A 26,611-nucleotide genomic window follows, 5' to 3' on the forward strand; every position below is an offset into this window, starting at 1 on the left:
GTTCTCACCTACATCGTCCACATGGGACGACTCGGGAACTCAACTCCTACCCCGGGCAGCTCACCTATCCCCTTATGCCCAGGGGAAAGGTATCAAGCCGTTTGACAGATGGTACTAGCTGTCAAAACGGCTTTTACGCTGAAACAGGCGGGAGGCAGCAACAGCTGCGTCCGACGAAGTCGCCTGCCACCGGAAGTCCACCCCAGTTCTTCTCTTTGTTAGACTAGACATACCCAGTTCCTGCAGCCATTCATTATATTTTAGCCTTCAGCTCCCTAATCATCTTTGTTGCTCTTTTCTACAGCCTTCTTAGAGTCTAACACCTTTTTTTAATCGTGGTGACCAAAACTGGAGGCAATATTCCAAATGTGGTCTTACCAAGGCATTATACAGCGGTAGTAACACTTCACATGACTTTAATACTATCCCTCTGTTGATGCAATCTAGGACTGTGTTCTTTCTAACACTGCTGGCTCATACTTAATTGGTTGTCCACTAAGATTCCTAAATCCCTTTCCCAGTTACTGCTGTTGAGCCAGGTACCACCTATTCTGTACCTATGTGTTTAATTTTTCTTGCCTAAGTCTAAAAACTTACTTTCATAGTTCTTACAGATTCATAATTTTCACATTCCTCAAACTTGAAGTATGCACTATATTGGGATTGAAGGGGGACTTGTCATATTGACTTCGAGCTAGCTCTTTTTCCATAATGCATGAATGAGAGTATCAATTGAACATAATTTTAAAAAGACCAGTAGCTTTGGATGTTCAAAATAAATACAAGTTCAGATGATGCCCACTGTACAACATACAAGAAATATTAGATGACTGCTTGTTAAATAGAATTGGGGACATAGCAAATATTCTTAATTGAACCACTTCTATAGGCATCTCTAAGACAGATACTGTTTTTGAGCACACATAAATAAAAAGAACAGAGTGCAAATGGAGTCCGCTTGGCTAGTAAAACAATTCGTACAAATGTAAATAATGGCAATTTGATGAAGAGGAGCAGAGCATCTTGTATTTCAAGATCATACTTGCTTAGCTTTATGTGGTACTGCATTGATAATTTGTTACATTACATGATCTCAAATATTATTTTAGATGGCTTTAAGTGCTGCAGCTCCTTTTTACAGAGGCTATGTGACAGATATTGATTGCCGTTGGGGAATTATATCTGCATCAGTAGATGACAGAACAAGAGAGGAGAGGGGTCTAGAGGTATGTGAGTTTAAATACATAGATCAGTTGTTTCTCTAGTATGTATTGATTACAGAGTTGCAAACCTGTTTATTAAAAATGCTTCAATTGTTTCCTTAGTATGATTTTCATAAAAAAAAAGTCATGTGTTTTACATTCGTCTGGTATTTCTTTTAATTTTGCAGAGGCAGAGTCACTGATACAATTTTTTTTGTCAAAAAATAATCAAATAAGTGTGCAAAAATATGTATGTGATGTAATCTTGTCTTCAAACTGGATTGAGCAAGAGAAATGAAAAATAGAAATATATAGCGACTGAAATTATCTAAGGAATAATGTTCTCTTTGCATGGGGGGGTGTTGTATTTTGTTTTTCTAAAGAGAGAGAGATTTATGAGAAAAGCAATTAAGAGCTTGCAAGAGTGGTTAGCCAAGCTATCCATGTTCTCTCACAAAAATATCTCTTCCTAAACTTATATTTTATTCCTGAGTGCTTGGAAACTTTCCTTATTAATTTTTAAGCTTTTTGCTCATTAAGTATTTTTTTTCTTCTTTAAATTGTTAGAATGTAGAAACTGAAGACATTTTTAAATCTACTTTTCTTGGCAATAATAATGGAAATGTTTTCCCAGTGCCTACGTTTGAAATACATTTTGGCTTTCCACCCTAATTGACAGTCCTGGTATTCCTGTAATGAATACCAAAGTCAAACCTTGCTTACCTTCTAAGACAGATAAGGTTGATTAGATTAGGTCATCAAAATTGAGAAATTGGAGTGCAGAGATATGAAAACTGTTTCAGCTTTATGTATTCTGAGAAATTTTTTTTAGATCAGATTTTTAGGTGCTGTTTTGTGTACAGCTTTTCTCATCAGATTTCAAATCTTGGGTTCTGAGTATGACTTAAAAAGTATTATGCATATTGATATTCATATTTACCATGTATATTATTATATTATTGCCAATAGCAGGAGATAAAAATTGTAAAATTTACCCAGATTTGGTTGAATTTTGTCACTTGCCTCCCATGTTTCATTATTCTAACTATACTGTAACCTTTTCTAGCATGGCAATTGATCCACATCTCACTTGTTAGATTGTTTAAGATTTTCTTTCATTGAAGAGGTTTATCATCTCCTTCTCTTTACTTTTTTCTTTAGTGGATTTTATTTTTCTTTTTGCATTATGGTTTTGTATCATTTAATCATTTGATAATGTTTGTTAATTATTGTTAAACACTCCCCACCTTTCTTTATTTTTTAATTATATATACACATATATATACACACACGTGTGTGTGTATGTGTGTGTATATATATATATATATATATATATATATATATATATATATATATACAGGGCTTTAAAAGAGCCTCTTTTCCACCGCCTTGAGTTTGGACCGGTGCGGGAGTAGTTTGGGATCCTGGCGGGGAAATCTCTTGTCCTTACGTTCATTTTAAACCCTCCCCGATAAAGGCCACGCCGGCCGGGCCTTTTTCCACGGCCTTGCGCCAAGGCGGCGCAAGGCCGAGAAAAAAAGCCCTGTATATATATATATATATGAATATATATGAATAGTCCATATTACTAAATAGTTAAATTATTGAAAAATATGTTTTCATCAATGCTACAATGACTCAGTGTTATAGTATCTCTTGCAGATAATGACAATAGGTACTAGACATTTTTCTTCTTAAATTACATAGCCATTGAAGAACAACCGTTTCAGAATCAATAAATCCAGATACGATTCCATAGACAGTTATCTCTCAGAATGCGGTGAAAAGTACAATGACATTGATTTGACAATAGATAAAGAAATCTATGAGCATCTAGTAAAAGAGGGTAAGTATTTAAATCAGTGTGACAATGAGGCTCCATGCCTTTGTCTCCCCCCCCCCCCTTAATCGGACACAATCCTTAAAAAGGACTACTTGTGATTAATTTAAACAAGCTGTTCTTGAAGTATAACACAAAGCAGCATTAGATGTACTAGTTAATTTTCTGCAGTGATCCCTCATCTTGGAAGCAGTTTCATTCTTGATTGAAAGAATGAGTCAGCTATCATATTTCCTATCAAACTCAAAATATTTCATTCATGTGTTTGTGGTGACTGTTTCATCTCTCCTCAGCTCTTTTGAGTTACTGCAAGCAAATAAATGTGCACATTATATTTAATAAACTGGCTTGCTTTTTAACAATGGATATCTCAATTTCTTGGTTTTGTAGGCATTGATCATCTTTTGGCACAACACATTGCCCACTTATTTATTCGTGACCCTTTGACACTGTTTGAAGAAAAAATACATCTGGATGATGCAAATGAATCTGACCATTTTGAGGTTATATTGTTATACTAGTTCGTATTAAAAGTTGTCATAGTTTATTTAATATACCATTTATTTTCTAATAAAAAGGATCAAAACCACAGTAGCACTTAGTTATACCAAATAATTATTTGCTGCATATGTGTTTCTTCAGTATTTCTTAAATGACAACTTGTAAGTATGTATTTCATTGCATATATGAACACAGATAAAAATTCTGTGTTTAAATTATTCATATTGATAATATGACAAAAAGTGTAATACTCAGTTTTCAGAGCATAGGTCAGCGTGTAATTTAGGGAGTATGATATGAGTTGGCTCCATATGAAAATGAAGGGGGGGAAAGGATGAAAACTGTATACTTGCTGAAAAGACTGATCTGCCCAGGACTACTAAATTCTAATTAAGTATCAGTAGTAGAAAATCAAAAACAAATGAATAAGTACAGAATCTTCCTGTTATTTCTGCTCAGCCTATGATTAGACACAGTTGGCATGGTCCAATTTCTATCAGTACAGATAGTATGCATTTATATCTCACCTAATAAAAGCAAACAAAATCTGAGAATTTCTTTACATAAAGATAGCCCTCACTTACTACTTGTTCAGCAACTGTTCAAAGTTGCAACAGTACTGAATAAGTAGCACTTAAGACCACTCCTGGCTGTTTCACCACCCTCACAATGATCATGATTTAGGTGCTTGGCAGCAAGCTTGTGGTTGTCGCATCTGGCCATTACATGATCACAACTTGCAACCTTCCCTGTCAGCTTCCCACAAGCAAAGATAATGTGGAAGCCAGCAGGAAGGCTATGAGTTGCTCCAGTAAATCCTCCCTGCACTGGCACGCATCCCACATCCTCCATCCCTTGGACTTCCTGAGCTTGCACCGCACTGCAGCACCTTCCTCCCCAAATCTGTGCACGGCCTACATTGCACCTCTTTGCAGGGACTCCCTCCACTTCCCACTTAACAACCCGAGCATCTTGGGTTACAACGAAAACTGGGACTGCTTGCCAGTCCCAGTAGCAGTCGTAACTCAAAGACTATCTGTATAGTATTCTAAATGTTTTCAATACAAAGTTTCTTTCATGCCTTAGTGCAATTGAGGCAGTTTTGCAGCTTATTGTTTTATCATGAGTTCTCAAAAGTTTTTAAGGTTCTACTTGCTGTGATCAGCACGTAGAAGTTATAGCCTAATAATACCTGTTTTGTCTCCTGTAGAATATTCAGTCAACAAATTGGCAGACTATGAGATTTAAGCCTCCTCCTCCAAATTCAGATATTGGATGGAGAGTTGAGTTCAGACCAATGGAGGTAAGAACTAAACATGCTCAGCAGATTGTGTTATGAATGAAAACTGTAGTACATACTTTAGTACATTTGTGTCTTTCTGCTCTTGCTTTCTATTTTGACATTTTTGTGATACACATTTAAGTATCTTGATAAGTTATGCAATTTACCATCGCTACAAACTGATTGCCTGCCATAGATTTTAAGCTTGGGATAGTCTTAGTTTCAACTAAATTGTGATCAAATCAGAAAGAATCACAAATTCCATATCATTCCTTACATTTCTTCTGTGTAATGTTGCATTAGTTCTGAAATAACATTTTAAAATACTGATTTACACCTGCAAGTATTCTTTTGTCTGTATCAGAAATTAATATTGGTGATAATTGGCAATATTGGAATTCTCAAAAGAAAACATGTAACAATAGAATTCTACACAAGAATAACCATACCATTAGTTGGTTTCTGGAATCCTATTTTAGGAAAACTTGCACAAAAAAGGTATACTGTAATATAATATTTAACAAAAGATTCTAAGTCTAATATCGTAATCAGAATCTATGATGGAATCTTTCTGTATATATTTGGGATATATATATAATATGCATACCTCAACAATTCTAAAAAACACTTTTTAATTTCTAGGTCCAATTAACAGACTTTGAAAACTCAGCATACGTTGTGTTTGTTGTACTATTAACTCGAGTCATTCTCTCATATAAATTGGATTTTCTCATTCCTTTGTCCAAGGTAAGAGTATTTGTGTAATATTTATTTATTCTTCTGTACTGCCAAATCAGTAGTCTTAAAGCATTTTACAATACAATCAACAAAAGCATCATATGAATGAAGGCAAATATACATGTCCCAGGATAATGTTGCAGGATCCAATCTGGGTTGGTCACCGGGATCAGAGGTTTAGTCTTCCGAGCTTTTGGATTTGACAGCACAAGGAAATAACAGCCCATGACTTAATAACTGACCATCAACACCCCAAGCAACAATAAAAAGTCATGCACAACCAGAAATATGCATAGAATAGCTCAAAGCACACATTCTGGTAGAGAGGATGGTACCCTGAGTATGGGGCTGCAGCATGTGTCCGAAAGCTCAGAAGACTACGCCTCTGGTTCCAGTGACCGACCCATATTGGATCCTACAAAAGCATCTATAACAGTTAAGAAATTCCTCAGTAAATATCAGTAAATTAAGATAAAATCAAATGGGATTTTCTTGGTTACCATTTCAGCTATTCCCTAATTTAGTGAGGGAATAGCTGAAAGTTGACTAAATTATTTCAAGGGTTTAGGTACATGGAAAAATCATAGTTAAGATAAGATAGCATGTCTGAAGATAGATAGCAGTCATTCCATAAGACCAATACTGGGTTAGAACTCCAATTGTAATCAGAATTCTTAGGGTTCATTTTTGTTTTACATAATCATGTTTAATAATTATGCAAATTGTTGCATAATCACTAGTGAAAATCTATTCTAAAGTGCAATTTCTAAAATCTTCTGACTAGAAAGTTAATTACATTTATTTCCATTTTAGCAAGAAACCCAGTGTAACATTTTCCTCTCTCCCCCTTTCTTAGGTGGATGAAAACATGAAAGTAGCTCAGAAGCGAGATGCTGTCCAGCAAGGCATGTTTTATTTTAGAAAAGACATTTCTAAAGGTATGCTGTTCATTTTCAGGTTGATTTTATTACATTTAAGTATAAAATAAATGGAAAACAAATTGGTTTCTTTGGATGCTTTGAACCCTTCACTCAATCTAATTCTTTTTTTAAAGGTGGCAATGCAGTAGTGGATGGATGTGGTGCAACTCAAAATGGTACAGAAACAGATGTAGAAGAATATACATTAATGAGCATAGATACAATCATTAATGGAAAGGTAAGGTCAACTATTCATGCAGTTTGTCATATTTTATTGATTTGATAAAGAGTTAGATTAAGAACCAGGGTTGTGATCTAAAGCAAGCAAGTATAAATTCTAATTTTGATCTTCCCTTAGTTGAGGATAACAATCAAAAGAAAATTACTTCCCTTGATTTGGCCTTTAAGACATCTTGAACTAATTATTATTTTAACATGTTAATTTCAGAAATGAAGTGAGGCAGGAAGGAATAATTTTAAAAGACTACTCTGGAACCTAGAGGGTAGTAATACAACTGTATATACTTACACATTCTTTTAAGTCTATGAAGTCTAGATACAAAAAGAAAATGGTTGAGGAAAAAAGGTTGAGAAAAAAAGAATACAAATGAACTAGAGAAAAAAACCGCACAGAAAAACAACACAAAGTTTGTGAACCCTTTTGAATTTTCGACTAATATAAATAGTTTTGTAAACTTTTTCAGATTGGTGATAATCCACAACTACTGTCTTTTCCCGAAAATAAGATCCAGTCTTATTTTATTTTATTTTCCTCCAAAAGAGGCACCAGGTCTTATTTTGGGGGGGATGTCTTGCCGCAGCCAGGGCTCCCACATCCCGACCCGTCTTGCTGCCACATGACTAGCTGCCTGCCATGTGGTACATCAGGCCGCGAAGCTCATTGTGTCATTCATGCCATGAGGCTTGTTGCACTGCTGCCACCACTTGCACCATGAGGCTTGTTGCACCGCTGCCACCGCTCACAGGAGGCTGCGCTGCTCGCCGCACAGAGTGGCTGAAGCAGTGCGATGTGCTACGCACGTGGCCACAGAAGAACTCAGGCAGCAGCACGACAGGTATTGGGGTGTGGGAGTCCTGACTGCAGCAGTCCTAAGGTAAGCGGGTACGGGGCACGTGAGGCGGCTCTACCACCCCTCCTGCCCTAGCTTGATTTTTAGGTATGTGCCTCACTCCAAAACTAGAGCTTATTTTCAGGGTAGGGCTTATATTTGGCCCACCCTCAAAAATCAAGCTAGGCCTTATTTTCGGGGTAGGTCTGACTTTTGGGGAAACATGGTATTATCAGAGGACCTCAAAAATTTCCTTTGTTCCAGCCATGCCATACTTCCCACAAACTTTTATTCTGAAGATCAGATTTTAAAATTTTATTCTTGAAATAACGGCAGGACTTCCCACACTGACATCTGATTAAAAACATCTGGCTCTGATTTCCCCTTCAAATGAACTAATAATTCTAGAGATGCCATACTATCCCCACACAAATATGTAGCTTTGGCTCATTTTCCTCAGAAATAAATGATGTTTTTGTTTAACTGGGGTTTTTATCTAGTTCTAGGACTTATGTGGGGAACGGATCATGTTTTAGGTCATATTTATGAAGAAATATTGAAAATTCATAAAGGTTCACAAAATGTTAAACACCATTGTACATAAGAAATATTCTAAACAAAACAATAGCAACAGTTTAGCTGCCCTCAGTTATTATCTATGCTGGACCTCAATAAAACTTGAAGTGAAATCTAGCAGAGAATTTTAGATTTTAATATATAAAGGGACTGGTTTAACATTTCAGATTTCGGCTACAGTAATCTCACTATTCACCTTTCACCATTTCCTAATATTTTTGTAAGGCATACTTACTCTGATATTCCACTTTGTTGCTGATAGGGAGATACAATAATATGTTCTACCAAGAGCATGTGTGCCTATATTCAGCCACTAAAATTGAAACAGTTGAACAGGAATTCCAGAAATGCTCTTTCTTGGAAGCTGGACCTAATCTCTCCTCCAATCACAAATTACTGGATTGATCCCAACAGGCAATTCTGCATTTCCTATTAAATTATCAGGCCTGCAGAAAAGCCTTCCTAAAAGTGTCCAAATTCAATACCACCATAAGAGGTTAGAAACAAATAGATCTGAACATAACTCAAACATGCTCAGTTTCTGTTTTGAACAGGTCTTTATGCTGAATATTTTGTATTCCAGTTCTCTTTGGTTTATTACTGTATATAAATTTAAAAGCTGCCTAATTACTCTAATGACTTATTACCTGCTTGAACAAGTTATTGACTTATAGAGCATGTTCATAGTTTTTTGCAGAGATGATTGACAATGATTATTTGAGCTGCAGGTTAGATAATTGTTATGAAAATGTTCCCTCTTCTTGTATCTTCCTGTTTAATACTATTCTCACTATTTTATACAATGAGAATAAGTGAAAAGCAGATTCTTTTGAGAGACTAGTTCAGTGATGGCGAACCTTTTAGAGACCGAGTGCCCCAAAACTGGCCTCGCCCCTGCTCCACCACCCCTGCCCGCAGGGCCACTCACCGCCTCCCAGGCCCGCTGCAGATCACCCAGCAGCGCCATGGCAGCCACGCCCTCTGCCCACGCCCCGTAGCATCAACTGTGCGCGATGGGGCGTGAGAGCAGAGTCTTGTCTACGCTGCCTGGCTGCCATGTCCTTGACTGCACTGCTCTGCGTGGGCCACGCTCGGGGGCAATCCTTCTCCAGGACGGCTGCTGGTGAGGGTGTCATGGGTGGAGGCAAGGCTGGGGCAACACGTGTGCCTACAGAGAGGACTCCGAGTGCCGCCTCTGGCACCCGTGCCATAGGTTTGCCACCACTGGACTAGTTGTTGCTTTGCTTCCTTTCTGATGCCTATTAGCCAGCCAGAAAATTACCCAGCAGCTGACCTAAGCTTCCCTGGACCCTGCTATTACTGCTATTCAGTAAAAAAAAGACACTGATTATATTTCTCTAATTATACCATAGTATTTAAGTATTATATAGAAAAATCATTATTTAAAATGCACATTCAATGAAAAGCATATCCTCTTTTATAGGCCTACTGGCGTCAGTTTTATCATATCCTTTAGAGGGCGCTCTTGTGCCATATCAAAACACAAGAGTTTGTTATAACATTTGAGCAGAAAAATAAATATTTTAGCATCTTTATTTCAACAATGGTTTAACTTTTCTAGGAAGGAGTATTTCCAGGATTAATTCCAATTTTGAACTCTTACCTTGAAAATATGGAAGTGGACGTGGATACAAGATGCAGCATTCTAAACTATCTGAAACTAATAAAAAAGAGAGCATCAGGTATGAATAGACATTAAATGTTATATAGGTAGTCTTCAGCTTACAACCATTTGTTTAGTGATTGTTCAAAGTTACAACGGCACTGAAAAAAGTGACTTGTGACCATTGTTCACACATCTGCGACTGTTGCAGTATCTCCATGGTCACGTGATCAAAATTTACCCACTTGGTAAATGATTCATATTTATGATGGCCACAGTGTCCCAGGGTGATTTGATCGCTTTTTACGAACTTCTGACAATCAAAATTAGCAAGGAAGCCAGATTCACTTAACAACTGTGTTAATAATTTAACAGCTGTTGTGATTCAAAATTGTGACAAGAAATGTCATAAAATAGGGCAAATTTCACTTAACAACTGTTTTGCTTAGCAACAGAAATGTTGGGCTCAATTGTGTTCATAAGTCAGGGATTACCTGTATATGGGTTGTCAAGTAGGAAAAAAAATGGTGCTCTAGATCAGACATGTTAAACTGGTGACGGCGCGCTACGTATCGGAACTTTTTTGCCATTGCCGGCAATGGGGTGGGTGCGGTTTTGCGATGATGCGTCCGGCCCGTGGGCCGGCAGTTTGACACCCCTACTCTAGATATATAATACCTAAAGCCCCAAGCCTGGAGTTTACGTCTTTACAGTTTAATTTATTCCATCTCTTGTATATCAGCTTTTATTTACAAATAAATACTTGATTTTCCCCTAAAAAGTTAATGATAACTTTATTGACATTTTGTCCATTGTTTTATTATTTTGTCCTTTATTTTATTTTTTGTCCATTAATTTATTATTTTTTACAAAAATAATACCTTTACAAACTGTTTCTTCCGAGTATAGGTAATACTCAGAATTATTTGTTATTGTTTTCATTGACAGATCTGTGGTGGAAAACATATTGAATTCATTGAGTTTACAATATATATATATAGTACGGTAAACTAATGCTTTACTCTTAGCTCCTTCTACAAATAGTACTCTTGAATACTATTTATATGTAATATGGACATTTAAGGTGACCTTTCAATGAAGGCTAAACTTAAAAGAAAGTAAATGGAAAGCTGTATTTTCATATGGGGAGGTAATGAAAATAATTTTAATACATACCCTATGACTTCTCCCTTAGGCGAATTAATGACAGCTGCTAAATGGATGCGAGAATTTGTTGCAAACCACCCAGAATACAAGCATGATAGTGTGATCTCAGAAGAGATGAATTACAGCCTGATGTGGAAATGCAACGAAATTGCACACGAGCAAGTTGAATGTCCTGAGCTGCTTGGAGTGGGCTTAAATAAACTAAAATACAGTGGAATTAAAGCCACTTCTTAAGGAAAAAATTTAATTTGATGTGTAATCTGTAAAATAGCTAAAGGAACACTAGTCACACTACTGCAGTTTCAGAATGTGAAGACCAAATGGTTTTATTACACTATACAATGCCCAATCTCAGTTTTCTCTTAAAAATTCCTACAGTAGGTACATTCTTCTATTTAAGGTTTCTACTATGTACATGTAAATAATATATATTTTTGATTTAATACCAGTGTATTTTAGTATCATACTAAAAGTCATTGTGAAACCAACTTATACCTTTTTACATACTTAATCTGGAAAAATGTACTGTTTTATCAAACAGCTTTGTAAATGTAACATATTGATTCTTGTATATTATCTGCATTCCAGAACTGAATGTTTACTCCTGACTGTTGTTGTCTGGAATGCAATGAATAACCTACTGTATTTTTTTTTTTTAATCAGAACCTGATTCATACTTTCCTGTTCTGCGGTACAAAAATGATGCAGTTTTAATCTTGCTGCAGTTAGTGCTAAAAAACTTAACTGACATCTACAAAACTACATTTGTAGTCATAGTTAAATACACAGGTTTGGATTTAAGTAGATCTTGGTCCCAGTCCTAGTAGGATTAATAAAAGTACTTCCTCTTAAATAACTTGGGTGTAAATTAATATTATGTTATTGTTGCCGGAAGCTCCTATCACCTCCAGTCAGTAACATTTTGCATTATGTGTTCTTAATTTCAGATTTCAAACTCTAAGAAAAAGGCATGACCATGTAGATTAGCAATGTGAGATGCAAATTTATTCTTAATTGAAGCCCACATCCTTTTGGATCAAAGTGTCCTTTAAAAAACAGATTATTTTAGCTCCAATGTGGTTTAATAAGATTCTATTGGCATGATACAGGAATTAACTAAGCACTCAGACCACACTTCCCTTCCTCTTTTTGATATGTGATGTAGCTGGTTCTAGCATGTGAAAAGGTCAAGTTATTCTTAACTTATTTTAAAACAAACTGCGAAATCTGAAGTCTTAATGCAGAAGTTTGGGTTATAAAAATAAAAAGCCAAAATGTGGCAAAATAATAACCAGCAGAAGAGTGTGTGCTGTACATGTACTCTTTTCAAAAAAAAAATTCCCTGCTGTGTAATTATGGCAAGAGAAATCATGAAAATGCATGAATGTTTATGAATCAGGAATCTGAAGTATATAGGAACTAAAAAATACAGCGTTTCTACTGTTGTACATAAAAAAAGATTTAATCCACAAAGGTTTTTAATACTACATGCCTAAATGACAGAAAAGTGAGTAATTTTGCAGCAGCTTGTAGAATTGAAGTCCACTGTTAAACTATGCTGTTAGAGAAAATATTTTTTTCATCATCATAAACAGCTCATAATCTGATTTCACATGCTCTGCTTCTTGTAAGAGACAGCAATAAAATTCTTCCCCCTCACTTTTTCTTTATAGTATGCATCATTTTCATGCATTCCCATACTAGATGTTTTTTTTTATAAGAGTTGCAGTTTAGCATTTGAAGCCTGGGGCTTACAGTAGATCTGCCTGTGCCCCAATACAGCCATTTGTCTGCAGCAGGAGCCAAGACCTATTTCTGTTCCCAGGTTGTTATTCTAACAAACTTTGTACATCCAGAGTAAAATGAAGCTTCTGCCAACAAAAAACCCCAAACAATTCAAGTCCAAACTTGAGGTACTACTCAACATTATTGTCAGGTAAAAGTCACGTATTATTTTTTTGTCTGACATTCCAAGGAAATGTTTGTTTTAAGCCACATACAATACATGGACTGAATACAAGAATTTGTGCCCTATAAATGGTGAAACATGATTTGCTGGAAGTATTAGTATAACATTGCCAGTATAGAGATTTTATTCATTCCCCTCACAGTACATATTTTAAGATACTCCAATCATATGACTTGAAGGCTGTAATAAATTTTCTCGATTCTGATAATTCTGCCATACTGTTTTCGATGCAGATATTCCTAATAACTTTTTCATGCTTATAAAAACTGGGCTATTCCACACTAAGAAACCTGTGTGAGAGCATTTTTTTTTCAATACAGGGCTTTGAGGGGTAGTAGTGATACAGCCAGCCATACTTCTGAATCTCAAAAGTCACACTCTCAACTCTACAGGGTAGACCAGATAAAAGAAGCTGCCTCTGCAGGAAAGCTGAACTGTACTTTACTGAGATACAGAAACAGAATCTGGAAAGTCTGGTTATGTATTATCTTTGCTTCCCCATATGCCCCATTGAGTCTGGAAGGAGCAAAAGGAAGCTGCACATTGCTGGTTTAGTGGCTTTCCTTGTGACTTAAGCTGCAGTTAAAGAAACCAATGGTATGTGGGAACAACCTTGGGAGACAGGAAGAAGACAGTTTAATAATGAAATCTGATTCTGAAGAAGGAGGGGTGGCGAAAGTGTCTCAATGGACCCCTCCCCTAGTTTTTGGAAGAGTAAAAGTCAGGAGGGATACTTTCAGGCTTGCAAAATTCTGTTAATATAACTAAGAGAAAGATATAGCTAATAATCCTGGCTGTGATGCTTGTCTGGACTACCTCGGAAGGCTAACAAAAAACATAGTTTAATGTGATATGCAAATTGATCTCTTTGTTAAAATGATTTGACTCAACAGAAAGGACAGAAATATAAGGTATGGTAAAAATAGTTTATTTGCTGCAATTTTTCTCTCGGCTATAATTACTGTGAAGAGGTGAGATGAAAGAAACCGCCTTTATCATGGTAAAATGTAATTTAATGTATTCTAATAATTCCTAGAAGTGAACCTATTGCTTTCTATGAGAGTTACACCCAAAACATTTTTTATATTTAGAAATTCCACTTAGTTACAGATTGTTTTCACTAGACTGGGCCCGATTACTGCAAACAACTGATTCCTTATAATAGAAAAGGCATTTTATGCAATGTACCATAAATAAATAAAACCCCACGAAACGTCTTGACAAATAAGCTATTTTCTTGTTCATCTTGGCCAACGTTCATCTAAAACTTTGGAACTGGATCGTCTGCTTATCATTCTAGACATTTTTCCTTCTGTGGAGCTCCAGAAAAAAATGCAAATTAAAATAGTTTCGCTTACAATCTAAGAAATTCAGAGATTATTCCTGAACTCATTTGTTTAATATATGAGGTTTGTTTAATGTGTGTGGGAGGGAGTAGTGTTGGACATACTGTGAACAAATGACACAGCAAAATTAAAGAAGACGGCAGTTTTGACCATATCAAAAGACTATGCCTTACCTTTCCCAAAACATAACCCTAACCACATTTTAAATATTTAAAGCAGATGAAACTGCTCCATGATTAAAATTGCTAGGAACCAGGGAGGTATTGATTTTCCAATTCTCCATCAGTTCAGTAGATAAAAGAGTTGGCCTGTTCCAGGTTCCATCCTTTAAGTAAGGTGATCTGATGTGATCCAGGAGATGCACTTTCTCTGATACAACATCTGCCCCCTGGAACAGCATCTTTCCCCTCCAGAGAACTGAGCAATGCTCACCGTTTTCTTCTGAAAGAGCCTCAAAAAAACATCCAGGTGGGATGTAGGCTCCCTAGAGCAGGGATTTTACAGTTATGAGTCCACATGTAGAAGATCACTGTTCTTTCTAGTTTGTGCTTCTTGTTTTATAACCTTTTTTTTTATTTAAATAATTCTGAACGCTGTATAGAGTATCAACGAATTGAGTGACATTAAAAAGGTGAGTGTTGTGTATACAAGTGATACCTTATAATAAATCAACCAAAACCTTTTCCTGGTTTTCATGACCCTGGCTATTTGTTTACAGCTTAATTTGCAGTTACAGTTTAATACATTTGTTTAAACAGAAGGTGGGAGAGAGTTGCTGCAAGAAACAAGTATTGTTGGAAAGGAAGTTTCACATTGATGGGACAACTTGGTAATTTAAAAAGGGGGAATCAACAGTGAGTTTCCTCTCCCCTTAAATTCTTCATTTTATGGTCTCATGGAAATACATTAACCATACCAAATATGCAGCTAAAAGTACATCAATGGTTGTGTGTAATTTTTGCCATTATATATTTGAAATAGGCACAACCTGATTGTGACGGATGAATCAATACATACACATGGTGCTAACTGACAGCTTTCTGGAACAGGGCAAGATGTTTTCTTGCATTAAGTATTAAGGTTTCTAGATCTAGGCTGCAAAAAAAAATAAATCAGAGTTTTTGCTACAGTATTTCTTTGTTGGCACTTAGTGGTCAGTTTTTACAGTCCATATCAGGTTGTCCTAGATACTGTAATATAGTCTTAATATTAAAGTATTGACAAGTGACAAACGCTGGTAAGAAGTGCTAAGGTGAACATATAAAATATATTACATTTTAATGGTCACAAGTTTTTTGTTTTATTTTGGCCATTTATGGAAAGCTTTCAACAGGTACCTGAAAGAAAATAAGCAATAGACCACAGCTATGCTCCAATGTAAATACAGAAGGATCTTGACAGACTTGAACACTGGGCGCTAACAAAATGAAATTCAATGGTGAAAAAAGTAAGGTTCTACATTTAGGCAAGAAAAACCAAATGCACAGATACAGTATAGGTGGTACCTCGCTCAATAGTAGTAACTGTGAGACAAATCTTGGAGTCCTAGTGGACAATCACTTAAATGTGAGCCAACAGTGTGCCGCAGCTGCCAAAAAAGCCAACACAGTGCAAGGCTGCATTAACAGAGGGATAGAATCAAGATCATGTGAAGTGTTAATACCACTTTATAATGCCTTGGTAAGGCCACACTTGGAATACTGCATCCAGTTTTGGTCACCACGATATAAAAAAGATATTGAGACTCTAGAAAGAGTCCATAGAAGAGCATCAAACATGATTAGGGGTCTGGAGGTTAAAACATATAAAGAACAGTTACTGGAATTGGTATGTCTATTTAATGAAAAGAAGTACTAGGGGTGACATGATAGCAGTGTTCCAATATCTCAGGGGTTATCACAAAGAAGAGGGAGCCAAGCTATTCTCCAAAGTACCTGAAGGCAGGGCAAGATTAATGGATGGAAACTAATCAAGGAGAAAAGCAACCTAGAACTAAAAAGAAATTTCCTGACAGTTAGAACAATTAATCACTGGAACAATTTGCCTCCAGAAGTTGTGAGTGCTCCAACACTGAAGGTTTTAAAGAAGAGATTGGACAACCATCTATCTGAAAGGGTACAGGATTTCCTGCCTGAGTATGAGATTGGACTAGAAGACCTCCAACATCCCTTCCAACTCTGTTATTCTATTCTGTTCTGTTCTATGCAATAGCTAGTCCTTTACACTTTAGCTCCATCTAATTGTTCTTGTCTACATTATCTATAATACAATCCCCAGTTATTAGCCATGTTCATTGAGATTGGGACTATGGGCCATAAGCCAGTGTCTAGAGCAGGGGACCCCAACCCTCAGGCCGCAAACCAGTACTGGTTTGTGGCCTGTTAGGAACTGGGAAAACATCCCCCCCCCCGGTCTTTGGAAGACAAATTTTGTTCCAAAACCAGTCCCTGATGCCAGAAAGGTTGGAGACTGCTGGTCTAAAAGAATCCAGGTTAGAGAGGAATAAGGAATCTACATTAAAGCATCCTAGTGAATTCTAGCATCACTGAAGCAGTCATATCATCTACCTGGTAGTGGCTAATTTTTATCGACTAATAATATAAATGCTTCTTAAATAAGCTTCATTCTCCCAAAAATTTGATTCATTCAGCATGTTAAGAGCTACAGCCCTCATTCCTGGCATCCTTCCCAAACTTTTCTTCCCTGAGAAACAATCCCCTCTACCCCTAACACGGTGAATCTCTCAAGTGAAAATGTTCTCTAAAGATATTTACATTTCATTAAAACAGCTAACATCACCTTGGAGGCCGCTGATTATGCGGCTCACCAGTCTATAGGAATTAGCATTATTTACAGATGTGGGTAAAATGTGTAATATTTCATATAAAAGAAGCTGGCTGTGCTTTCCAATGTAATCTGTTCAATGGTGTTTATCAAAAAGATTTTAGAGTAATGAAGTATAGGGTAAGGCAATGGATTGCAACAAAAACTGTACATAATCAAACCAGAGAAGAAAAATAATAATTCGGGTATTGGACTGTCCTCCTCGCTAAATCCAACTTCACAGGACTGTTGTGTATCCCGAAAGCTTCTATAGATCTCTTAATGAGTAATTATTTACAATAATGACCCATATTTCTATGACTCAGTCTGTCCTTTCTTCTAGAACAGGGATCCCCAACCCCTGGTCCATGAACCGGTATTGGGCTGCAGCATGCCAGCAACCGGTCCACACAAACAAGCAAAGCCCCATCCGTGGGATGCCGGCAGCACACAAAACCACGCACTCCCCAGTCCGTGGAAAAACCTTTCTCCACGGAACCGGTCCCTGGTGCCCAAAAGATTGGAGACTTCTTTTCTAGAAGATGCTTATTTTTATAAGCAGAAGAGGTAAATCAGGTCATCTTGAGAAGGCTGAAAAAGTGACTAGAGTAAGCAATCTGTCATTTAGAGACAGAATTCACAAAGACATTTTTCATTCTAGGAACCTTAAAGGTAGTCCTCAACTTTACACCCACAGTTGTGGCTGAAACCTCCGTCACTTAGCAATACAGATATTAAGTCAGTCATCATGTGACTGTGCCCGATTTTACAACATTTTGGTCATTAAGTGAATCACATGGTTGCTAAGCGAATCTAGCTTCCCCCATTGAGTTTGTTTGTTGGAAGCTGGATGGGAAGGTTGGCAAATGGCAATCACGTGGCTGCTGTAACCATTGTAAACACATGCCGGTTGCCAAGCTCCCAAATTGCAATCACGTGACAGTGGGGACGCTGAAAGAGTCAGAAGTGTGAGGACTTCACACATAAATGACAGGTAAGTCACTTTTTTTCAGTGCCATCATAATTTTGAACAATCGCTAAACGAATGGTTGTAGTTGAGGACTTTGTGTATGGGGGAAAATCATGCCTTCCCCTTGCATAGTACGATCTGATTTTTGCATTAAACCACTCTCTTCTCAGATTGATTGATAATTAGCAAACATCATATGAAGCAGAGGCAAAATACGTTCCATTTAATAGGCCTGGAAAGAAGGCGTTAAGAAAGAAAAGTGAAAAAAAACAACCCCATATTTTATTCTCCATCAATAATGTCTCTTTTGGTGTATTCTTTTTATAACGCAGACACCCATAGGCCAGCAAAGTCTGAATTTGTTAATTAGCAGATATAAATCAACTCAGTACAATCCGCATGCCCTTTCTGCTGTGCTATAAGTCACAAAAGAGGGAAAAAAGCTGTTCCCCAAAACGCCTCACATACACAAAAAGCTCTAAACCCAGGAAAAAGGTGTACTCAAAGTAGATGAACATGCAGCACATAAAATCGGACTGAGATTTTCGCGCTTCCATTGAGTCAGTAATGCTCGAGTCGAGAAGACACTCATTAAAAAAATAATGCAGTTTTTCCATCTCTCAGCATGAAAGGTAATGTACAATAGTATGAGATTGTAGCCACAGGAGCATAGGTATGTAGCATCTAAACCAATACAAATTGCATATGGATGTGTTACATTTGTAATTTCTTTTTATCATTCAACCCTGCTTCCAATCTGTCCTATGCAGCCCTGAGTCAGCTGGCACCCTGCTCTTTCTTTTGCACATCATAGCCACCCATGTTTTGCCTTCCACCTGTACATTCTTACAAATTCTCACATTTGAATGAGATTCTAGCGCCAGCAAGCTGAGAGGCTTTCTTGAACAATGTCCTTGTTCCAGGAAGGGGCCATCTCAGCCATTTACAAAGCAGCTTGTGATTTTTGTAAAAAAAAATTTTTTTATTCATTATTAAATGTATATGCTGCCAGCCTCGCTTAGATGCAATTCTAGGTGGCTTACAACCAAGTAAAAACAAGATAAAACATATAAATATTAAGATGATAAATATTAACATTAAATATTAACATTAACAAAGATAGGCAAGGAAGGGAGCAAGGTACAAATCTTGGAGGCAGAGTCTTATCTCAATCCATTAACCATCTCTAGAGTGATGCACCATCAGAACCCCAAGCCAATTGGCACACCCGGGTTTTAAGGTCCCTACAGAAGGCTAAGATCTCACTTCAAGGGGCACAACGTTCCACATGATAGGATCCACTGTGATGACTCCCCCAGACGCTTTCCCAGATTCCTCTCCAGATGTCAGCTCAGAGGAGGATGAACCAGTTCCAGGCATGTCTAGAGGGGAGTTGGTCAATAGCTCCAAGCAGCCATCTGAGAGTGATTTGGCTGAAGCACAGTTGCAGCAGGACAGCCCTGAGGCTTTGGGTGGGGGGGGGAGGGGAGGGAGGTGGAAAGTATGCAGCGGCAGCCGGTCAGTGATGAGGAACTGCCTTCTGCACCTGATCTGAGAACACATAGGGCAGAGAAAAGACAGGAGCAGCTAAGGTCAGCCCAATTACTCGCAAGGAGGCAGTCTCACCCTTCTTGATGGGCTGAACCAGAAACTGGTTATTTAGCACAGCAGAGGCGATGCTGGAAACAACATGTTCATTTCCTAGCTGCGTGTTTCCTGGTCATTGTGATTCTTGTCTTGCTTTGATTGACACTGTGCCTTGACTTGGATCGTGCCTTGTGAACTCTGGACTTTTCTTGCCTTGTGAACCCTCTTGTATTGTGGATTTTGCCTGGTGGTTTTATCTTGTTTGGAAAACTTTCTAGTGCCTTGTGAACTCATTGGCAATTGCTCTATGGACTAGCATCAGTCTGCTTTTGGCTGGACTTAATTGGGACATTTCTGGGGTTTTGGTAAAGCGAATTGCTGGGGAATATTAATTATCCCACTAAACCACCGTTAGCATTCCCCTTCTGCTGGCATGGGTATGCAGGCCAGTTGCATTGGGGTGAGACAGTTCTTCAAGTAACTTGGATTAATGCCATAAAGGACTTTAAAGGTAACAACCTACACCTTGAATTCAACCCAGAAGCAAACTGGCAACCAGTGCAGCTTATGCTACAGCGGTGTCACATGTGCCATCCAAGAGGCCCCAAGAACTGTCCACATGGCTGCATTCTGTGCCAGTTGTAGCTTCCAAATATTCTTCAAGGGTGGGTGCTATCCTTTTTTTTTGTTTTTTTCCAAGGCAGCCAGTTTTATGACTCTGTTCATATATCACTCTAAGATGCAGTAAGCCACAATTCATTTAGTCAAATTCAACCCGCGCTACGGATTAGTAAACTATGCAAATCCAGGGAATTACCTATGGTGGGTGTAGGTAATTACTTGATGCTTCACTTCATAAAAATGATTGTTCAAGGTGTCATATTAGAGAACGAGCTCTTTCATTATTCACTCTGATTTCTCAAATGCAAAGTCAAAAACAAGGCCTACCTTCCTCTCTATGGCTTTATGCAGTAGAAATACAGGAAGTTGCTCTGTTCCAAGTCTGCCAATTACCAGTTCACCTGGCAGCAGCAGCAATCTGAGGCACTTATTTTGCCTATTGAGTCTTAATTTTTTTTTCACCCTGCCTAGATAGATTAATCTTTAAAGAGGGGGGGGGGGCTTTGGCCCCAAAAGCACATGTTTTACCACCACGTTCCAGTCCCTTCCCGGTAAGATCATAAAAGATCAGCCACCAATGGTTAGAGCACCTGTTGAGCCACTTGTGATTCACACATGGGCCACAACTCACAACGTGGGTGTCTTTGCTGAATAGATTTAATATGTGAAAGAAGCAAAATTCATACAAAACTCATCCGTCCAAAACAGGGCCACCGTTGCAACTGAAGGACAAACCAGGAAATAAACCTCCTTTTAAAAAAAATTGAAACAATTCATCTACTGAAAAATCAGCATTCTTTCGTGCTCAAAATAGGCACCGGAGCTTTAAAAAACAAACATGTCTGTTGGCATCCAGCATCTGCTTTTCATGTGCGGTTTCCATTTCCCTTACGACAAGCGATGTCTGTTTTTTAAGTAAACAAACCTTGCACCGCTTCCAAGCGAATTCTCCTCATGACTTGTCCAGATTTTGTTGTCGTGAATCACTATTTGTTCCCAGCAACAGAATTGCAGGGCATGGCTTTTTTTTTTTTGCTTTTTTTTTTACCCCCATTGGCTACAGCTGTCAAAAAGCAAACAGCTCCAAATGATTCTCTTTGCCAGCCAAAAGGAAAGAGTTGCCTTTATCGTGGTCCCCGCCCTGACCTTCCCAAGAGAACGATTCGGTGAGAGAATAGGGAATTTCTCTCTTTCCCCGGTTCCCTCAGTTTCCTCTTACACCCTCCGACCAATTTAGGATTAGGGTCCTCGACAAACACCTGTACTTACTAACCGGTTGTACCATTTTCTGGACTGTACGCACCTGTCATGAAACGGGAAGAGAAGCGTGGAACAGGGAGTTTCATCCATGAAGTGAGATGTCTGTCCTGCAGGAAGTGCAAGTCAAGTATTTTCTTTGTAAAACTGAGCTCTGCATTCCTTTTACCTTAAGTCAGGGGTGGACAACTAGGGCCCCTTTACAACCTGTGGATTTCAACTTCCAGAATTCCTGCCTGGCTCAAGAATTCTGGGAGTTGACGTCCACAGGTCATAAATGGGCTGTAGTTGTGCACCCATGTCTTAAGTCTACAAAAGACCATATTGTGTTTTAATTTTACAATGGCAAGTGCTGTACTGTACTCTCTAGGGCTCACAGAAGACCTATTAAAGCTCTCTTTGTGTGTGTACGCGGGGGCGCACACACACACACCCCGAAACCAATTAAAAAAAAGACTTTCGTGTAGTTTGCAGTAAAGGAATGCCTTGAATTGATACATTCTGATATTTAAGCAGAATCCTTTCCAAGATATACAGAAATGCATTTTTAGATTTTTGACCTTTCCAGTGATATTTCTAGTTGCATTTCGGTTGCATTTTGGTTATATTTGGGGAAACAAAAACAAAAAAAAAATATCCTGCTTTTGTCTTGCAGGATGTTCTCAGACCAACAATCCTTTTAACATTTTGTTCAGAGGCTACTAACAGACTTTAGTTTTCAAGAATTGAGAATTGGGTTCCACTTAGCTACTGACAGACATGATGCTGAGCTCTGATGGCATAATTGTATATGTATGGGAAAGCCGTTTTCATCATAATATTAGCATTAATATTATACCATTTGTTATCCATGAAAAGTATGTCAGGAGAAACATAAAACTAAGTTGAGATGTGATGTACTGTAGTTATGATGAAACCAGGGGAAATGGGATCAAGAATGGGTGATGGACGGAAGTGGATTGATACAGAAGTGTGTGATTATGGGATCCTTGATGCTCTCTAAGATCGGTTGGTTTTTTGCAGATGTTTCATTACCCCAAATAGGTAACATCAGTGCTAGAAGGGAATGGGTTTGCTCTCTTTTTATGTACAAGTGGCTTGCCCTGTGTGCAACTAGTAGAAAAAGTATGTTAAGGGGACTTGATCATAAGAAGGGAATGAGGATCAAATCACAAAACAAATATATTAAGGCAGAGTTAATAGGTGGAGAAAAAGGTCGGTCTGCTAGACCTGGGCTGCTGTAATGTCTGCTAGATTATCACCATAGGCACAGACATTCCTTTTTTCTTCCATCTGATTCCTTTTTTCTTCCATCGTGGAAGAGTATGAACATTGTGCTTGGATGGAATTGATAATTCTCAAGATTCTCAAAAAGAGAAGGAAAGATTTCAAAAACAAAATATACTAACTTCCTGACCTCCATGTTTTAGGCATCTTCTCCGTCCAGTTGAATCTGGGTTTTTTGTGAGCCAGTAGTTACATAAATCTTTTTTCTCCATTCCAGAAGACTATACCTCTCCGTATTCGGCATGAATTGTCTAACCTTTATAATCCTGGCCTGGCATTGGAATTCTTGCACTGGGAGGTGTAATCTAAAATTTCAACGACGGGGAAGAGGAAAAAAATGAAAATAGGTGAAATTTCAACTGTATGAAATTGTGTTAGCTTCCATTAAAAAAGAAGTTATGTGAACAACTATAGTAGACAGACAATATGGTAGCACAAATTTAGCGTACCACTTACTTTCCCAAAAGTAAGCGCTAACAGGAGTAATTAGCAAAAATAATAATAATCCCAGAACAAAGATTTCCAAATTTACATGAAGCTTTAATGAGATACAGACTTTATTCTTTCTTTTTTATTATCATGGAAATATTCAATGTTCTTGAGTAGGATAAAACACAATAATTGTCAGGTTCGTATTTTATGTAAAGCCAACATGTTCTCTTTTGATGTAAGGATCAAGCTATTATGAAGAGACTATGCAAATAAACTGCAAGGTACACATTAAAGTCTCCATCGGGGATAAGCAAGTTCCGTGGCAATCTCCCTTAAACCATTTCTTCCAAATATATTGAGCCACAGGCTGAATGTAACAATAGTTGTCTATGCTAGCTCAGGATAATGGAAGCTGCAGTACACTCACACATCTGGAAAGTACCAATTGGGGAAAGTTTATTAAGGATGAGAAGGCAAGAGGAGATTTTATGTACATAGAGACAGTTCTCCTAACTACCCATTTAAGTAAGGCTAGTGATATACTGTATTTAGTTCTTACTGATTTCACTAGGAGCCTCAGCAAATGTTTGAGCTTGCTGAAACTCAAATCTGCCACATGCAAGAGTTATATTAAGCGCTCCAGTTCCTCCATGAAAAAATGCCAGTAATATCACCATCTAACAGTTGCCTAGTTTGAAAGATTAGAATCACAAGGATAGAGCGCCCATTAAAGACAGTAAAAAAGGAATACTGTAATTAAGTGGCAGCAAATAGAACAAAGATTTCCCCTTCATGATGACAAAGGGCAATCTACTGCCTAACCTTAGCACGTAATAAAGATGTTTATCTAGTTGCACTGCCATGGTGAGACTGAGTGGCTTCTATTAATCTGAATGAGGAGCCCATACCATAAGTTCCTCTTGGAGCCAGCAGTTTCGGCTAGTTAATGGGAAACTTATTTCCAAATTGTTCATGGGATTCAGAATACAAATATGAATATAGTACTGTGTGAATAAAAGGGTGTTGCTACTGAGGGCAATTCAGTTAGGAGAATAAAAATAAATGCCAAGGAGATATACTCATCTATGAGTCATTTTGGGAGCTCAGAAAACTTTCTTATCTGCCGTGTTGCCATCCNAGCACCAGGGGCGGGACTGGAAGGGTTCTCTTGCTAAGCCACTCTCTTATCCCTTAAAGAGAGAAAGGGGCCAAGGGAGTCAAAGGAGAATGTGGGAGGCTGGTTAAATCCTAATCCCAGGAGCTGTTTGTGGACATGAATGATTGGCCAACATGGTAAAAGACCTGACATGCGTGGACAGTACTTTGCCCTTCTCTTCAGTGTAACAGGGAGTTTCATCCATGAAGTGAGATGTCTGTCCTGCAGGAAGTGCAAGTCAAGTATTGTCTTTGTAAAACTGAGCTCTGCATTCCTTTTACCTTAAGTCAGGGGTGGACAACTAGGGCCCCTTTACAACCTGTGGATTTCAACTCCCAGAATTCCTGGCTGGCTCAAGAATTCTGGGAGTTGACGTCCACAGGTCATAAATGGGCTGTAGTTGTGCACCCATGTCTTAAGTCTACAAAAGACCATATTGTGTTTTAATTTTACAATGGCAAGTGCTGTACTGTACTCTCTAGGGCTCACAGAAGACCTATTAAAGCTCTCTTTGTGTGTGTACGCGGGGGCGCACACACACACACCCCGAAACCAATTAAAAAGACTCTCGTGTAGTTTGCAGTAAAGGAATGCCTTGAATTGATACATTCTGATATTTAAGCAGAATCCTTTCCAAGATATACAGAAATGCATTTTTAGATTTTTGACCTTTCCAGTGATATTTCTAGTTGCATTTCAGTTGCATTTTGGTTATATTTGGGGAAACAAAAACAAAAAAAAAATCCTGCTTTTGTCCTGCAGGATGTTCCCAGACCAACAATCCTTTTAACATTTTGTTCAGAGGCTACTAACAGACTTTAGTTTTCAAGAATTGAGTATTGGGTTCTACTTAGCTACTGACAGACATGATGCTGAGCTCTGATAGCATAATTGTATATGTATGGGAAAGCCGTTTTCATCGTAATATTAGCATTAATATTATACCATTTGTTATCCATGAAAAGTATGTCAGGAGAAACGTAAAACTAACTTGAGATGTGATGTACTGTAGGTATGATGAAACCAGGGGAAATGGGATCAAGAATGGATGATGGATGGAAGTGGATTGATACAGAAGTGTGTGATTATGGGATCCTTGATGCTCTCTAAGATCGGTTGGTTTTTTGCAGATGTTTCGTTACCCCAAATAGGTAACATCAGTGCTAGAAGGGAATGGGTTTGCTCTCTTTTTATGTACAAGTGGCTTGCCCTGTGTGCGACTAGTAGAAAAAGTATGTTAAGGGGACTTGATCATAAGAAGGGAATGAGGATCAAATCACAAAACAAATATATGAAGGCAGAGTTAATGGGTGGAGAAAAAGGTTGGTCTGCTAGACCTGGGCTGCTGTAATGTCTGCTAGATTATCACCATAAGCACAGACATTCCTTTTTTCTTCCATCTGATGCTTACATTGTGGAAGAGTATGAACATTGTACTTGGATGGAATTGATAATTCTCAAGATTCTCAAAAAGAGAAGGAAAGATTTCAAAAACAAAATATACTAACTTCCTGACCTCCATGTTTTAGGCATCTTCTCCATCCAGTTGAATCTGGGCTTTTTGTGAGCCAGTAGTTACATAAATCTTTTTTCTCCATTCCAGAAGACTATACCTCTCCGTATTCGGCATGAATTGTCTAACCTTTATAATCCTGACCTGGCATTGGGATTCTTGCACTGGGAGGTGTAATCTAAAATTTCAACGACGGGGAAGAGGGAAAAAATGAAAATAGGTGAAATTTCAACTGTATGAAATTGTGTTAGCTTCCATTAAAAAAGAAGTTATGTGAACAACTATAGTAGACAGACAATATGGTAGCACAAATTTAGCATACCACTTACTTTCCCAAAAGTAAGCGCTAACAGGAGTAATTAGCAAAAATAATAATAATCCCAGAACAAAGATTTCCAAATTTACATGAAGCTTTAATGAGATACAGACTTTATTCTTTCTTTTTTATTATCATGGAAATATTCAATGTTCTTGAGTAGGCTAAAACACAATAATTGTCAGGTTTGTATTTTATGTAAAGCCAACATGTTCTCTTTTTTTTTTTTTTTCAATATAGAATTTTATTGTTTTTATCATAAAAGAAGAAATACATCACAAGTATTACACAATGATTTATCCCATCCCCCCACCCCCCGGACTTCCCAAACCAAACCTAGGCTAACATTCAACTACAAGTAAACAAATATTAATATCTCTAACTCCAAACTCTAAACTTAAACAATCCATCTCC

The 26,611-nt window shown here is 37.8% G+C and overlaps 1 protein-coding gene across 1 annotated transcript in view; it reads left to right on the forward strand.

Moving 5' to 3' along the window:
• GCLC (glutamate-cysteine ligase catalytic subunit) overlaps positions 1–13,174 on the forward strand; it is a 25,812-nt gene extending 12,638 nt beyond the window's left edge. The window contains exons 7-15 of the mRNA XM_015821220.1: positions 1,110–1,226; positions 2,910–3,048; positions 3,433–3,545; positions 4,754–4,846; positions 5,468–5,572; positions 6,420–6,501; positions 6,618–6,721; positions 9,712–9,832; positions 10,949–13,174. Coding sequence (XP_015676706.1) covers positions 1,110–1,226; positions 2,910–3,048; positions 3,433–3,545; positions 4,754–4,846; positions 5,468–5,572; positions 6,420–6,501; positions 6,618–6,721; positions 9,712–9,832; positions 10,949–11,154 — 1,080 coding nt within the window. The 3' untranslated portion in view covers positions 11,155–13,174. The remainder of the gene's footprint in view (positions 1–1,109; positions 1,227–2,909; positions 3,049–3,432; positions 3,546–4,753; positions 4,847–5,467; positions 5,573–6,419; positions 6,502–6,617; positions 6,722–9,711; positions 9,833–10,948) is intronic.
• The last annotated feature ends 13,437 nt before the right edge of the window (positions 13,175–26,611 follow it).

The sequence above is a fragment of the Protobothrops mucrosquamatus genome, unplaced genomic scaffold (assembly GCF_001527695.2).
Source record: "Protobothrops mucrosquamatus isolate PMUCROS unplaced genomic scaffold, P.Mucros_1.0 scaffold1278, whole genome shotgun sequence".
Classification (NCBI taxonomy): Eukaryota; Metazoa; Chordata; class Lepidosauria; order Squamata; family Viperidae; genus Protobothrops; species Protobothrops mucrosquamatus.